At 40.1% G+C, this 13,368-nt stretch overlaps 1 protein-coding gene across 1 annotated transcript in view; it reads left to right on the plus strand.

The window, feature by feature from the left end:
- The window catches only part of blnk (B cell linker), a 32,552-nt gene that overhangs the window by 361 nt on the left and 18,823 nt on the right, over positions 1 to 13,368 (plus strand). The window contains exons 2-3 of the mRNA XM_034121812.1: positions 32 to 94; positions 13,109 to 13,155. Coding sequence (XP_033977703.1) covers positions 32 to 94; positions 13,109 to 13,155 — 110 coding nt within the window. The remainder of the gene's footprint in view (positions 1 to 31; positions 95 to 13,108; positions 13,156 to 13,368) is intronic.

Below are 13,368 nucleotides of genomic sequence, written 5' to 3' on the forward strand. Positions count from 1 at the left end.
AAGTTAATCAATATGTGTTTAATGCCCTCAGAACAGTATGGCAGAGTGTGCTGGCACCGTGAACAGACTGAGAATTGATGGACACAGACTTCTGGTGAGTTAATCCCTCACATTTTCCTTCTTACACCTGAACTTTCCAAGAAAAACAAATTCTATCCATCTTGACGTTACATTATCTACTAATCCTTTCAGCATCATATCTGGGATGAGGTAGGGCTCAGTTTTTCTAATTATTTCAAAATGGACAAATCCTCCCGAGCAATTATTGTTGTGATTATGGTATTAAAAACAGCAAAATGATTACAATTCCTCAAGCTGTTTGTCTCTGTTTTGCTTTAAAAAATAAACAGCTAGAAAACTTTAGGAAAACACTGTTCAAAATACCCAACTTTTAAAACACTGTCATTCTTTTTTTTAGGTTAAATATATTTGTAGGAATTATTTAATTGTCAATATATATAATCCTTAACCTTTAAAGTAGCTATTGTTTGTATACATTGAAGCATAAACTTGACTATGAATCATACATTGAACTGCAACACTGTGAATGTCTAAAGTTATAAAACAGGGGGGAGTTTACAGGATATGAAACATGACTAGTGTAAATATAAAAGCTTGTATTACTTCCCGCACTCATGTAAACCCTAACACTAATATGGAAGTGAGTACATCAGTTGCAACTTCTGCTTTAATATTGCACTCATAAGTGCATGGTCTCCATCCTCCACATTGTTTGTATACTCTCTGAGGGCTTTTCGAATGTTTCTGAGAGGAACAGTGACACAATGAGTGCAAGTGAAAACTGTCTTGTGTGTCAGCGGGAGAGAGTAAGAACTGTGAAATGAGACTCGGGGGATAATAAAGCTGTGATCCCTACTTATTTAAGTAAGTATCATTAAATCTGCTTCAGTCGAGAGGGAGGAACTGTCTAACGAGGATTTCATGCAGTGAAACAACTGAAGCATTGGTTTATAATTCCCTAATATTATAATTCCGAGGAACCTAATAAAACTTCAGTGATACTTCCTGCACATTGACATGCCAGTAGAAGCATATTCATAAGTGTCTTTTTAGTGGCCACTTATAAACACTTATAAACACTTCTCACCACTAACAAATGAGAGCATCAGTCTTCTCTTGTATTCATTATTCAATGACCCTGAGCTGATTCCATTTTAGGTGGGATATTGCATCATAGTAATATTTCCCCCTATCTCTCACAGGCCTATCTCCCACAAAATATGCTCACTGTTGAATTTTATGAGTCAAAATGAATAATGTTGCCGTGTGGAGGCTTTGATGTGCAAGTTACCAGTGCAGATCTGAAAAATACATATGCATGCAGTTTGTGTATTGACTGATAGATCCCGTAGCTACAACCCAGCACACACGGGCTCCATTAAGCTCAGGTAAACCCACGCTCGTATTGAATGAGGATATTTCACCATGGCTGCACAGCTGGCTGAACACACACTCAATTTAACCAGCTTCAAGGCTACAGAATCATATATATACACTCAAATACTTTTAGTGCTTTTAGTCAGGAGAAGTTTTGTTCTCTGTGTTTGATTTTAAGCCTTGCTAACGACGTAAAAAGTCTAAATCTGAAATATTTCAACAAAAATTGCCTGGATCGGTATGGAATTAACAGACATTCATTGTCCCTGGAAGAATATGTAAAGCACAGACTTTTCCACTGGCACAATCCTTAAGTTGACATCATATATGTGGTTCATAGTGAAATATATCAACAACTATATGAATTGGTGTAAAACATATTCATTCACTATTACAGATATAATAGAGGCCTCTATTTTTCAGTTTGTAATCATAGGCTGTACAAAAGAAGAAGTTACATTTGTCAACGTGACGTCACCCAATGTTTTGCAGACTGCTCTTTTAAAGCCTCAAGTTTTATCTAATTGCAGTCGCCATTTTGGGTTTTTGGCCGTCGCCATCTTGGTTCCATGAAACCAGAAGTGAAACAATGAGTTAATCTAAGTACAACCGAATGCTGAACAAGACTTGTTGTAAGGCTACCGAAATGTTACATTAACTTTCATAAACTGAAAAAAAACAATGTTAAAGGGCTCAAGTTCTTAGAAACCTCCATAACAACAAAACCAGACAACACTGTGGTAGCGACCTGGGAATCACAAGATAGCCATGCCCAATGAAACGCTAAAACACATTACACATTATTTTATGTTTATTTATAATTACAAACATTTTGTATACATAACTCAACAACATAGGTATAGTACATTTTAGACATTTAAATGCAGAGATGCCAAAAGTACACACATCCTTTACTCAAATAGAAGTAAAGATACTCGTGTTCAAAAATACTCTGGTAGTTTAGTTTAGTTTAGTTTATTTATTTTTTTCGAGCGTGTAAAACCAAAGCAAATACAAATGAAACAAAAGGTGATACAGACATGATACAGTACTATACAAATGAATGCAATAACAAAACGAAATATTTAATTAATAATTGAATAATCTGTAGTATCATTGTCTGATATCAATAAACAACAAAGCTTTAGCTAATTACACGTCCGTGTACTCTGGTAAAAGTAGAAGTACTGACTAAACTTCTTTACTCAAGTAAAAGTAAAGAAGTATGGGCTTTGAAATGTTAAGTAAAAAGTACCCATAACTACCAGCTGTTTTAAAGAGTACCTGACCTCCCTTTATATTAATAGAACAATAATGTCATTGTTAGCTAATGAATGTTTCCATGCTGAACAACGGCAACATGACAACGTTTTCATTGGTCCCTCTTCTTTAGAGAAGACCAGGAAGTGATGGATACACGGATCGTGTTCAAATCAATAGGCACGCAATGACTCTAAATAATAATGATCACGCCACCAAACACAGATTCAAACTAAAGTAACAAGCTGTTTTGAAAATGTTAGAAGTAGAAAGTACAGGTATTTGTGTTCAACATGTAAGAAGTAAAAGTAAAAAGTCGTCAGAAAAATAAGTAGTGGAGTAAAGTACTGATACCAGACAAAATACTTACTGTAAGTACAGTAACGAAGTATTTGTACTCCACTACTTCCCACCTCTGTTAAAATGAGGATATGTTACCCACCATATATATTTATTGTTATTTAGCAAAAGATGGTATAGTATAACTACAATGTTAACCACTCTGCGTCAAAAGTAGACGCTCAGAGCAACTTCAGTGTGGGCGGGTTGGTCAAACAAACAACAGACTTTAATTCAGGAGACCACCGTAAGTGTCAGGTCGGAAATGCAATGTGGAGTTTATTTTAAGTGATGTCACGTAAATTATTTAAACCCTAACTGAAATACTTTCTTAAACCTTGAATGTGGAAAGTTTGGCAACCAGTGAGTTCCCTGATGGATTACCTGACTTGTAAAGACAGAGCATTTGGTGTATACAGTATAAAGAGTGATTTGTCTCTTTACTGTGTGCTTGTGTGTCCTTGTACCCTGCCCTCACTTCTCCATGTGTGTCAGACAGATCAGTGTTAATATTTAATCTGCCATCTGCACCCTCATGAAGTGTTGTTTTGACAGCTTAAGCTCTAAAAGAATTGCTCTAAAAGCATTTGTCAGTTTTAGAAAATATTTTATCTCAGAATTCAGTGTGTGCACACTTTACCTCTTCAGTTATAAGTGCTGTTGCTCATTGTTACTTAGCAGTTCCTCCTTTATATCTGACAACAGCCTGCTAATTGCCTCAGGCAATGAAATGTCACTTCCTGTTGCAAGAGGATTTTACAACAGCAACTTTCAGCTTTGATGCCTTAATGTTGGCTGAATCAAAGTTGTGTTGTGAATGCAGAAACAGCTATTTACTGACATGTATATTGACATATGCTTTTTTACTTCAAAGAACACTTTCAGTCAAAAGTGTGGTTTACTCAAAAAGCTTAGAGCTACAGTTTGACACTAGAAGGCTGATTTTACATTTTTTTAAAGTAGGACATTTGTCTTATATAAGAAGTTTAAAACATTGACATATACATATGACTTTGTTACATCACAACTAGTTATTTAATAAGTATTAAAGAGGACATATTCTGCTCATTTTCAGGTTCATATTAGTATTTAGTGTCTCTACTGGGACATGTCTCCATGCTTTAATGTTCAAAAAGCTCTTTATTTTTCTCATACTGCTGCAGCACCTCTTTTCACCCTCTGTCTGAAACCAGAGACCACTCTAAGCAGTTGACCAACCACAACAGAGCCGGCCAGCTAACCAATCAGAGCAGACTGGGCTCTGGTTTCAGACAGAGGGTGAAAAGAGGTGCTGAAGCACAGGCAGTATGAGAAAAATAAAGAGGTTTTTTTAACATTAAAGCATGGAGACATGTCACGGTAGAGACACTACATACTAATATGAACCTGAAAATGATCATAATAATTACCCCTTTAAAGACTTCACCTAATAATTTCAAACCTTGTATGGACATATTTTTATTTTTTTAATATTTTCTATAGACCAAATTATGAAAAAACTGATTTATTGCTAATCAAAATAATCTATAGTTGCAGTTCGTAATGGTGGGCTTGGTGTATTGAGAGAATCAACTAAAGTTTTAGTTAAGTAAATTATCATTGTTATATTTTTGTTATTACAAATCTACTTACCATTTATTCATGGTTATATATAAGTATTAACAGCAGAAATGCAGCAGAAAAGCTGGAATAACTGTTTGTGATGAGTTCACTTTGACTCATCAGTAACACAGCATGTGTCCATGGGCAGAAAGGGCATGTACTCTGAATGTCATCCAGTAAATGTGCTGCTGCTGAGCACTGCCTTTGGCCTACTTTGCATGTGCACATAATGTCTATACAGTAGATGGAGCAAAGGTCATACAAATCCTCATTTAAATACGCACAAGTAATAGGCAATGCAGAGCTAAACTGCTATCATAAGACAAAATGCTTCGAATGCGCCATGCTCACATTCCAGCTCTTCATTCAGTGGTAAAAAATACAATCTGTCTGAGTGGTGGGTGGTTGTTCAACAGTGTGGATGAGAATTACAGTCAGTCAGCACAGTGTATAGATAAAGGTGTTCTCCAGCTCTTTGATGCCTTGTCGGCTCACACAGGTAGACGGGTTAAAAGAGATATGTATCAGATCAAAGGAACCGTCAGCCTCCATCAATGTGGCGCTGTGTGAGATATGATGTCACACTCAAAGTAAAGGGCAGCCTATGCACACATCATTTGCAAAATATATCACATTATTGCTTTGTTGTTGGTATCAAATATCTAGAGTGGCATGCTGGAAAACAAATATGTGCTTTCTACCCTTGTGGTTGATAATAGAGAAATCACTTTGGTGGCATAAGAAGGCAGAATATATCAGAATACCTTTATTAGTCCCACAAAGGGGAAATGTACATTGTTGCAGCAGAAAAAGAGCCAAAGACAGCTTAATGTTACCTAAGCATGCATAAAAAGAAATGTTAAAGATTAAAACAAAAATGATAAGAAAAAAAGTTGCACAATTTACAAATTACATCCTGTAACAGTTCTGAGGATTTAGCAGCCAGGTACATATTGCACAGTTATTAACGGCATATATATATATATATATATATATATATATATATATATATATATATATATATTGCAAATATTGCACATAGTTGGTGGTTAACAACAAGGAGTGTTATAGTCTGTGTTGTTGTTGTGTGTGTGGGGGTCTAGGGGTCGTGGTGGTTATAGTCTGACCGACCAACTCCAGAATTAGCTTGTTAGCATTTGTGATTTGGGAACATGTAGTGCAGGGGTAGCCAACACGGTGCCCGTGGACACTTAGTCGCCCGCAGGGGCAACGTGAGTCGCCCGCCGGGCATATTCTAAAAATAGCTCGCCAAGCAAATCCAAAATGTATAAAATACACAAAACAAAAACGGATGCATAAACAAAACCTAAATCATAGCGAACTCTATCTACTCACTACTACACGTTCTTGCTTGATTTGCCTGACCAGCGTTGCAGTCGGGAAGAAAAGCAATGTGGCAGCTCACCACTTCATAAGGAGTGTGACCGTGATTTTTCTTCTGGCAGAATCACATCAGCCCCATTGAACAGCCTAGTCGTGCCAGCCTATACAACACATGCGGGCATAGTTTTACTCTGTGTGTGTTGCAACTTGCATATTGATTTATTGCACTTGACGCACACACACGCATGGCGTAATTTCCACTGGGGACAGGGGGGACATGTCCCCCCCACTTTTCGAAATCCCGTTTGTGTCCCCCCACTTTACAAATATGTTTTTTTTTTTTTTTTAACTCAAGCCGTCATAGACACGGAGGAGCACACAGCCTCTGTGAGAGAGAGAGAGAGAGAGAGAGAGAGAGAGAGAGAGAGAGAGAGAGAGAGAGAGAGAGAGAGAGAGAGAGAGAGAGAGAGAGAGAGAGAGAGAGAGAGAGAGAGCTAGGGAGAGCACGCCTTTATCTATTTAATATAGATGAAGTAAGAAATCATTCCAATGTGTGTAGGACAGTAAAAAAAATGTTGTGCTCAAAGTGCTCAGATTGATGCTTTTCACTTCAACATTTAAAAATAAATCTTCCCGGGGGTGCATGCCCCCGGACCCCCCTACAGGATGTGAGGTCCACCTCCAAATAAAGCAGGTTAAAATAATTAGATTGCATACATGTTCTTTTAGTAAACACTGCAAACGGGTCCCACAGACCCAAACAGCACACAAAGGTTAAAGGTCAGCATATAATAATGTTAAAATGTGCTAAATATATACACTGCAAAAAACAAAAAAAAGAGGAGTAAAAGTGGCCCCCGACTTGTTTTATTTTGTGAAAGTAGCCCTCACCCTAAAAAAGGTTGGTGACCCCTGATGTAGTGTATATATTTCAACATGTTAAAAGAGTCACAGGACTTTCAACAGCTGCTTGGAGATAATGCTGCCATGCTGCTCTCTCTTTTGTGAAATGGAATTTTAAAGGTCTCCTGTTATGCAAAACTTTTATACATAAATATGTGTCCCCTCTGTGTTAAGAGATTCAGAAAGTTCCAGGAAAAAGATTTTCTCTCTTTTTGTCCTGATCCATATAAAATATATAAAAACCTTTCTGAAAATGAGCTGTTTAGATTCTGGCCACTTTGTGATGTCACAATGTTTTTTGGGTTGTTCAACCATTAGCCAATCACCAACCAAGGTAACACCCACCCACCTTATCACCTGAACCTCCTCCTACAGCACCATTGTGTTTTTTTAAAGCAATCACTTCTCAGAGGGGCGTGGCCAGCAGCTCATTAGCATTTAAAGCTACAGGCAAAGGATCTGCCTTTTTGGAACAGGGCTGAAACAGAGGGGATTATGGCATGCTACAATGCATGATCTGTTTGGTATTTCGAGCCAAACACTTCAATGAGATGTCTTGTATATACCTGAGACATATTATATACTGTTGATAAAGAGTATAATAGAAGGAGCAGGACCTTTAACAAATCGTGTTTAGCCTCAACACCTCCACATGCCCCTTGCCATTCTAACAGAAGGCAGCTCATGTGAACAAAAGTTGTCTGCCATGTGAGTGTTTTGAGGGAATATTTCACACCAATAGAACTCTTGCTCAATGGATATAAAAGATGTGTGCATTGCTATGTTGTGTACTTTATACTGTGTATTAGACATCTCTTTCAACCTCAAGGACATGATCCATCCTTGGCCAATACAAAAACCCTCCCCCTTCTGTATGTAGCACATAAAAGGTTAGGCCTATTTGAAGCCAATGCAGTAGCACTTACAATAGTTTGGCTTATTGTAAAGCAAATGTTCACACAGGATTCTTGCTGTTTCTGTACGTTCATGGTTGAATGCACTTATTGTAAGTTGTTTTGGATCAAATGTAATGTTAAGTAATCTATCCAGGGAATGTTAATGTTTACTATATGTAGTTTGTTTTAGGTATTATATATCATTTACATGTATAATTTGTATCCTAAAAAGGTTCCCAATTGCAACAATCATGGTATCTCTGTCCACCCCAAATGTGTTTCTAGCCATAATAGTAGAATAACTCTATTATAGGCAATGTTGGGTCTGTCAGTCGCTTCTGTCTTATCTCTGTGACAGTCTGGACCTTTTTTGTCACCTTGGAAGCATCGTAACCGTGCAAGATTCAGTCACAAAACTTTACAGATGTGTAGGTTAAATTACGATGAAAGTCGAGTTTACAGCCCTTGCCTGATTTGGCGTTGTTGGGAAAATACTGAATGTACTCTTCTAATATCAGAGTAGCACATGATAACAAAGGCCCTACATAGCTGTGTACGTAACAGGATGTATGATTACCTAGAAGAGCGTCAGAACACACTGTTTTAGGCATACGATAGCAATGTGACAACGATTAACATGATGATTCAGCCTCTATGGAGATAGACATATGACTGTCATGTTTACTGCTTATGCAGGCCTTAGCTAATCTGAACTAAACATTGAATACTGCTTTGAACCAGTATTCTGCATCTTGTGACTGTAACACTCTCTTATATATAAGCATGTCAAGGACACTATTCGGGGAACTATTTGGTCCCATGCAGCTCTGTATGTGATGACTACTTCCATTCTCGCAAGGATAATAAATACATGTATCCTGATATTGAAGATCAAGCCGGTGCCGAGCGATATTTTCCCAACAGGCGTCACTAAGTTTTACAGTTGTGTTGTTCAGATCTAAATGAAAGCTGAGTTTGAGATGATACCAGAAATAAAGGGTGCCACTGCTCACTGTATGTCCATTGCTCAATTTAGTGTAACATATGTGTTGATACCATTGCACGATGTATCTACTTTATAGTTTGGATAGGATTAGCTTTTTAGCATTGTTAGAGTATAGACAAATGAAGAACCATGTAAACATGTCACAGTAGAGGCAAAAAATACAAAAATTAAACCTGAAAATTAGCATAATAAGCCTAACCCTTGTGTTTCCAACAAACCTTATTTCAGTTGTCTAAACAAAACTACATTAAAAAAAACGCTAATTTCGAAACAAGGGAACCTTATGTTGTCAAATGCTTACTCAGTTCTGGGTTTTGGGACTGGTTCCTGCACCACTCTATAAAGCCTTCTTTTAAATAATATCAGATAACAATTTGGAACCCATACACACTATTTATATTCACACAAAACATCCTTGCATGCTTGAACTCCAGCTTTAAAAAGATTGAACCATGGACCATAGTTTCATCATATGTCATTCTAATCGGACTGCATGTAAATAATGAAAATGTGTCATTAAGTGCTGCTCTGTGCCTGGCTTCCTGGTCCATCATACCGAGGACAGGCTGCAGCTAGTAGAGCTGTTGTGTCTCATTTTAACCAGCACAGAGAGTCCTATAAATAATTCAGTGTAGGAGCAGTGTCTGAGTATCCACTGGGACTGACTTTTTGATATTATATTCGGTGTCAAAAGGCTAAGTCTGATTTTATACCGATATTCTCCTGTTAGTGAGTGGAATGATCAAGAGTGTTTCTGTGAGGCCAAGGTTCAGTACTTTGAAGGCAGTTAAGTCATATTAAGTGATGTCACTCTCTGATTTACAAATGATTTAATCACAAGCTCTGTTTAAAGGGCTTTTACCATACTATGGGCTTATTCCTAGAGGTAATACATCCTTTAGTTATACCCAACTTCCCATATTCACCCACCAAGGTAATGTGAGCATACACAGCTTTGGAAAACTATTATATAATCAACTGTCGGCATCTTAACAGTACAACATTACATTTGTTTCACCGGAGACCCTTCCGTCGGTACATTATTCATATCTGATTTAACTATCCATATTAGGCTCATACCTCAAACATTAGCTTTTCATCACAAGCCTTTCTCCATTTCTCCATTTGTTCATTTGACACCTTACACACTTCAACACAAAATATCCAAATGTCACTACTTTTGTTGTCATGGATCTAACATTATGACAAATATAAAGCAGAAAAGACACAGAGCAAGTAACGACCTGGAGCGATGAATTATGAATGACGAGGGGGATACATAATTTAGCTGGATTTTGTTGCATATTTTATGGTAATCATTTCCTTTCATTTGCGAATCACAATTGCCTTACTGCACGGCAGACATTAAACGGCACAAAAAATCCCAATGGCTAAGGGCAGCCGGATAAACTTTATAAATGCTTGATGATTTATGAAATTGTGTTATATGGCGGAGTGTTTTTAGAGCAAGTGCTTCTCTTGAAGGTCAGCAGCTTTAGTGCACAAAAGGGAAACTAGGCAACCGCTTATGAAACGAGGGGTTACGTATGGTAACCCTTGTTATATCTCTCACAGGCTCCGCCCTCTACTGGACTCTATGGGTACTACCCCTTGATCATATCATGCAAGCATTCATCCACTGAGACTTCTATAAACGTAGCCGGCCCCGGGGCGGGCCTACCTGAATGCGCGCGCATCTCATCGCATAAAAGGAGGCCTCGGCTCCTGACTGTCATCCTACACCTCTCTTCAGCGAGCGGCATAGGACCAACAGGGCCCCGAGTAGAGGGCTCCGCCTGTGCTTATATAACAAGGGTTACCATACGTAACCCCTCGTTATATCTCTAACAGGCTCCGCCCTCTACTGGAGCCCCGATGTATACACGCGCTGTCGTCCAACAACACCGTTCCACCCCACTGCCCTTGACCGGCTTTCTGGTTAGCAGCCGCTGCACCGCACCCTCCTTTACCTCGGTTGTGACTGTGGAGAAGTCTGGGCCGCGGCTGACAGAGCACACTCCAACGCGCTTACCTCGCGAAAAGTGTGCTCGGAAAACAGTGCTGAGGGCTCCCCCCCCCCCCACCCATAGGCAGACGGAGAGAGTCCCCAGCCCTGTATGGGCTCACTGTGCACCACCTCTCCCGAGTCCCTAAGGAGCACGGGGAGAGCGCAAGTGCCCCATGTCCCCCACACTCAGACACTGACCCCGTGCAGAGTGTGTATGGACTATAGTGTGGAGGGCTCTCCCCTCCTGCCCCTAGGCGTCCCAGGTGGAGAGATTCTCTCCCTAACCACACGTGACGCGACGCCACTGTGGCCAAGGACATCACCCGCCCCGCTGCGGCGGCCACCCCATGGATCAGATTGTTCATCTGACCAATGCAGCGGTCCGGATAATCGCTCCCGTCCTGAGGCGCTCCGCTCCCAGGGTCATCACCACCGGGAAGTCCAGACGTGCAGACCTGTGTGCTGGACCCTTCTGGCCGCCGCACCCGGAAGTACCAGACAACGAGGCGTCCTCGTCGTCTTCCTCCTCCGTGAACGTGGCCACCCAGCCCCTCGGGATGGCGAACACGAATGGCACCTTGTCATCCTGTTCACCCATCTCCACCACCTTGAGGTCCTGATCCTCCGCCTCCTCCGGCGGGCCAAACTTCACCCGGAAATGATCCCCACGATGTCGGCGGCTTAGCCGAGGGATCATCCGGCAGGCGTTGCAGGCCGGCGACTGGCTTAGGCCGTCCTCGGCGGGGTCCGGCCCCAGGCATTGGAAGCACAGGCGGTGCGGATCAGCCCCCGCGATTAGGCCAGGGCATGTCGGACAGGCCCGGTGTTCGAGGAGTGGTGAATCCATGCTTTCTTCTTTTCCTTTCTCGTTTACTGCTCAGGTTGTTTAATCCTGCTCGCTGAAGAGAAAAGGATGATAGTCAGGAGGCGAGGCCTCCTTTTATGCGGTGAGATGCGCGCGCATTCAGTTAGGCCCGCCCCGGAGCCGGCTACGTTTATAGAAGTCTCAGTGGATGAATGCTTGCATGATATGATCAAGGGGTAGTACCCATAGAGTCCAGTAGAGGGCGGAGCCTGTGAGAGATATAACACATATCTTTCATATTTGCTTTGTCTTTTAGAGATTTTACTTTATAATCGTTTATCTCATGTTGGTTTTTGAAATACCAGTGTGTATTTTGAATATGTCATAGTTACATTATTGCTTAAATAAGGTCCAGTAGGCAGCTCATGATCGATTCCGACCAGAGGGCAATGTCATCCTCCCTATCTCCCCCTTTCAAATCTGTCTCTAGAATAAAGTGGCCCAACACGGGAAAAATTCAGGCAATGTCATCCCCTCTATCTCCCCCTTTTTTAAAACTGTATTTTTAATAAAGGCACTCTCTTGCCAAAAATATATATATAAAAAGAAAAAAAAGCAACACAAAGTACATCAATACAATTATTTTAACAGGATCTCCCATCCTTGAGAATCATGTGGTCTTTTGGAGGCATGGCTTAGGGGGATTATTGCGTTGATCTACCAATCAGGGGGTCATTGGTTTGATCCCCAGCAAGTTTAAGTGTCCCCGGGAAATATATCTCACCCTAAATTGCTCTAGAAGGCACATCTATGGCAGTGAAGTATCTGTAAGTTGCTTCGGATAAAAGTAGCTAAATTCAATGTAATGTAATATCAAATGTAATGTACATTATTATTTAAATAGTATGTATCTATTTACCTACATATCCTATTTCAATAACTTGCATATAGACTCTTATTGCACTATTTCACTATTTCACTTTTTTAAAACTATTTTTATTTTTATTTTTTACTATTTACTATTTACTTGCACTATATTTTTTCTGTTTATCTGTGTTTTGTGTTGCTCTGTTGGAGAAGCCTGTGACACAAGATTGTCATCGGCATAACTACACTGTAGCTATGTTCCTATGACTAAATAAAGAACCTTGAACAACCTGCAACTTCCCCATAGCTGCAGAATCTGACAAGTGCCTGTAGTTGTCATGCATTGATGTCATTTTTGTAACCATATCTGACCCTGCTGATACAATGCTGTACGTACAAGGGACTTCCCTTCCTTACTGGTTCAGTTTAAAAATGACAGAGGTTTCATTAGAAAACAAAGTGATGGATAGCTGATGGAGCGGCCCTTAGTGAGGTGCTGCCATCTCCTGCCGGCTCTGAGGTGATGCATGACTATAATTGTGCCTTCACACAAGCTCAAATGCATGTGAGGATGACAAGTTTGTATCGTCACCCTGCCTGTAAGAAATCACAGCAAGTTCTCACATTTTCTCCCAATTTGCCACCATGTGTTTACATTGATTTCTGCCATGCTTCCACAGAGCCTGTCTGACAGTGACATGAACAAGTTTAGTCTTGTCTACCAACCGTAAGTAACACATTGATGTCATCGCCGTCATCACACACTTCAATCACACCTTCTTCTATTCTCACCTATCCCCCCCCCCTCCTCCTGTTCATAGCTTGTATTATGTGCCTGATAAAATACAAAACTTGAAAATTAGAGGATATCTCAGAGGTAAAATGACAATGTTTCTGTGTTCATGTGTGTGTGTGTGTGTGTGTGTGTGTGTGTGTGTGT

Source organism: Trematomus bernacchii, unplaced genomic scaffold (genome assembly GCF_902827165.1).
Source record: "Trematomus bernacchii unplaced genomic scaffold, fTreBer1.1, whole genome shotgun sequence".
Taxonomy (NCBI): Eukaryota; Metazoa; Chordata; class Actinopteri; order Perciformes; family Nototheniidae; genus Trematomus; species Trematomus bernacchii.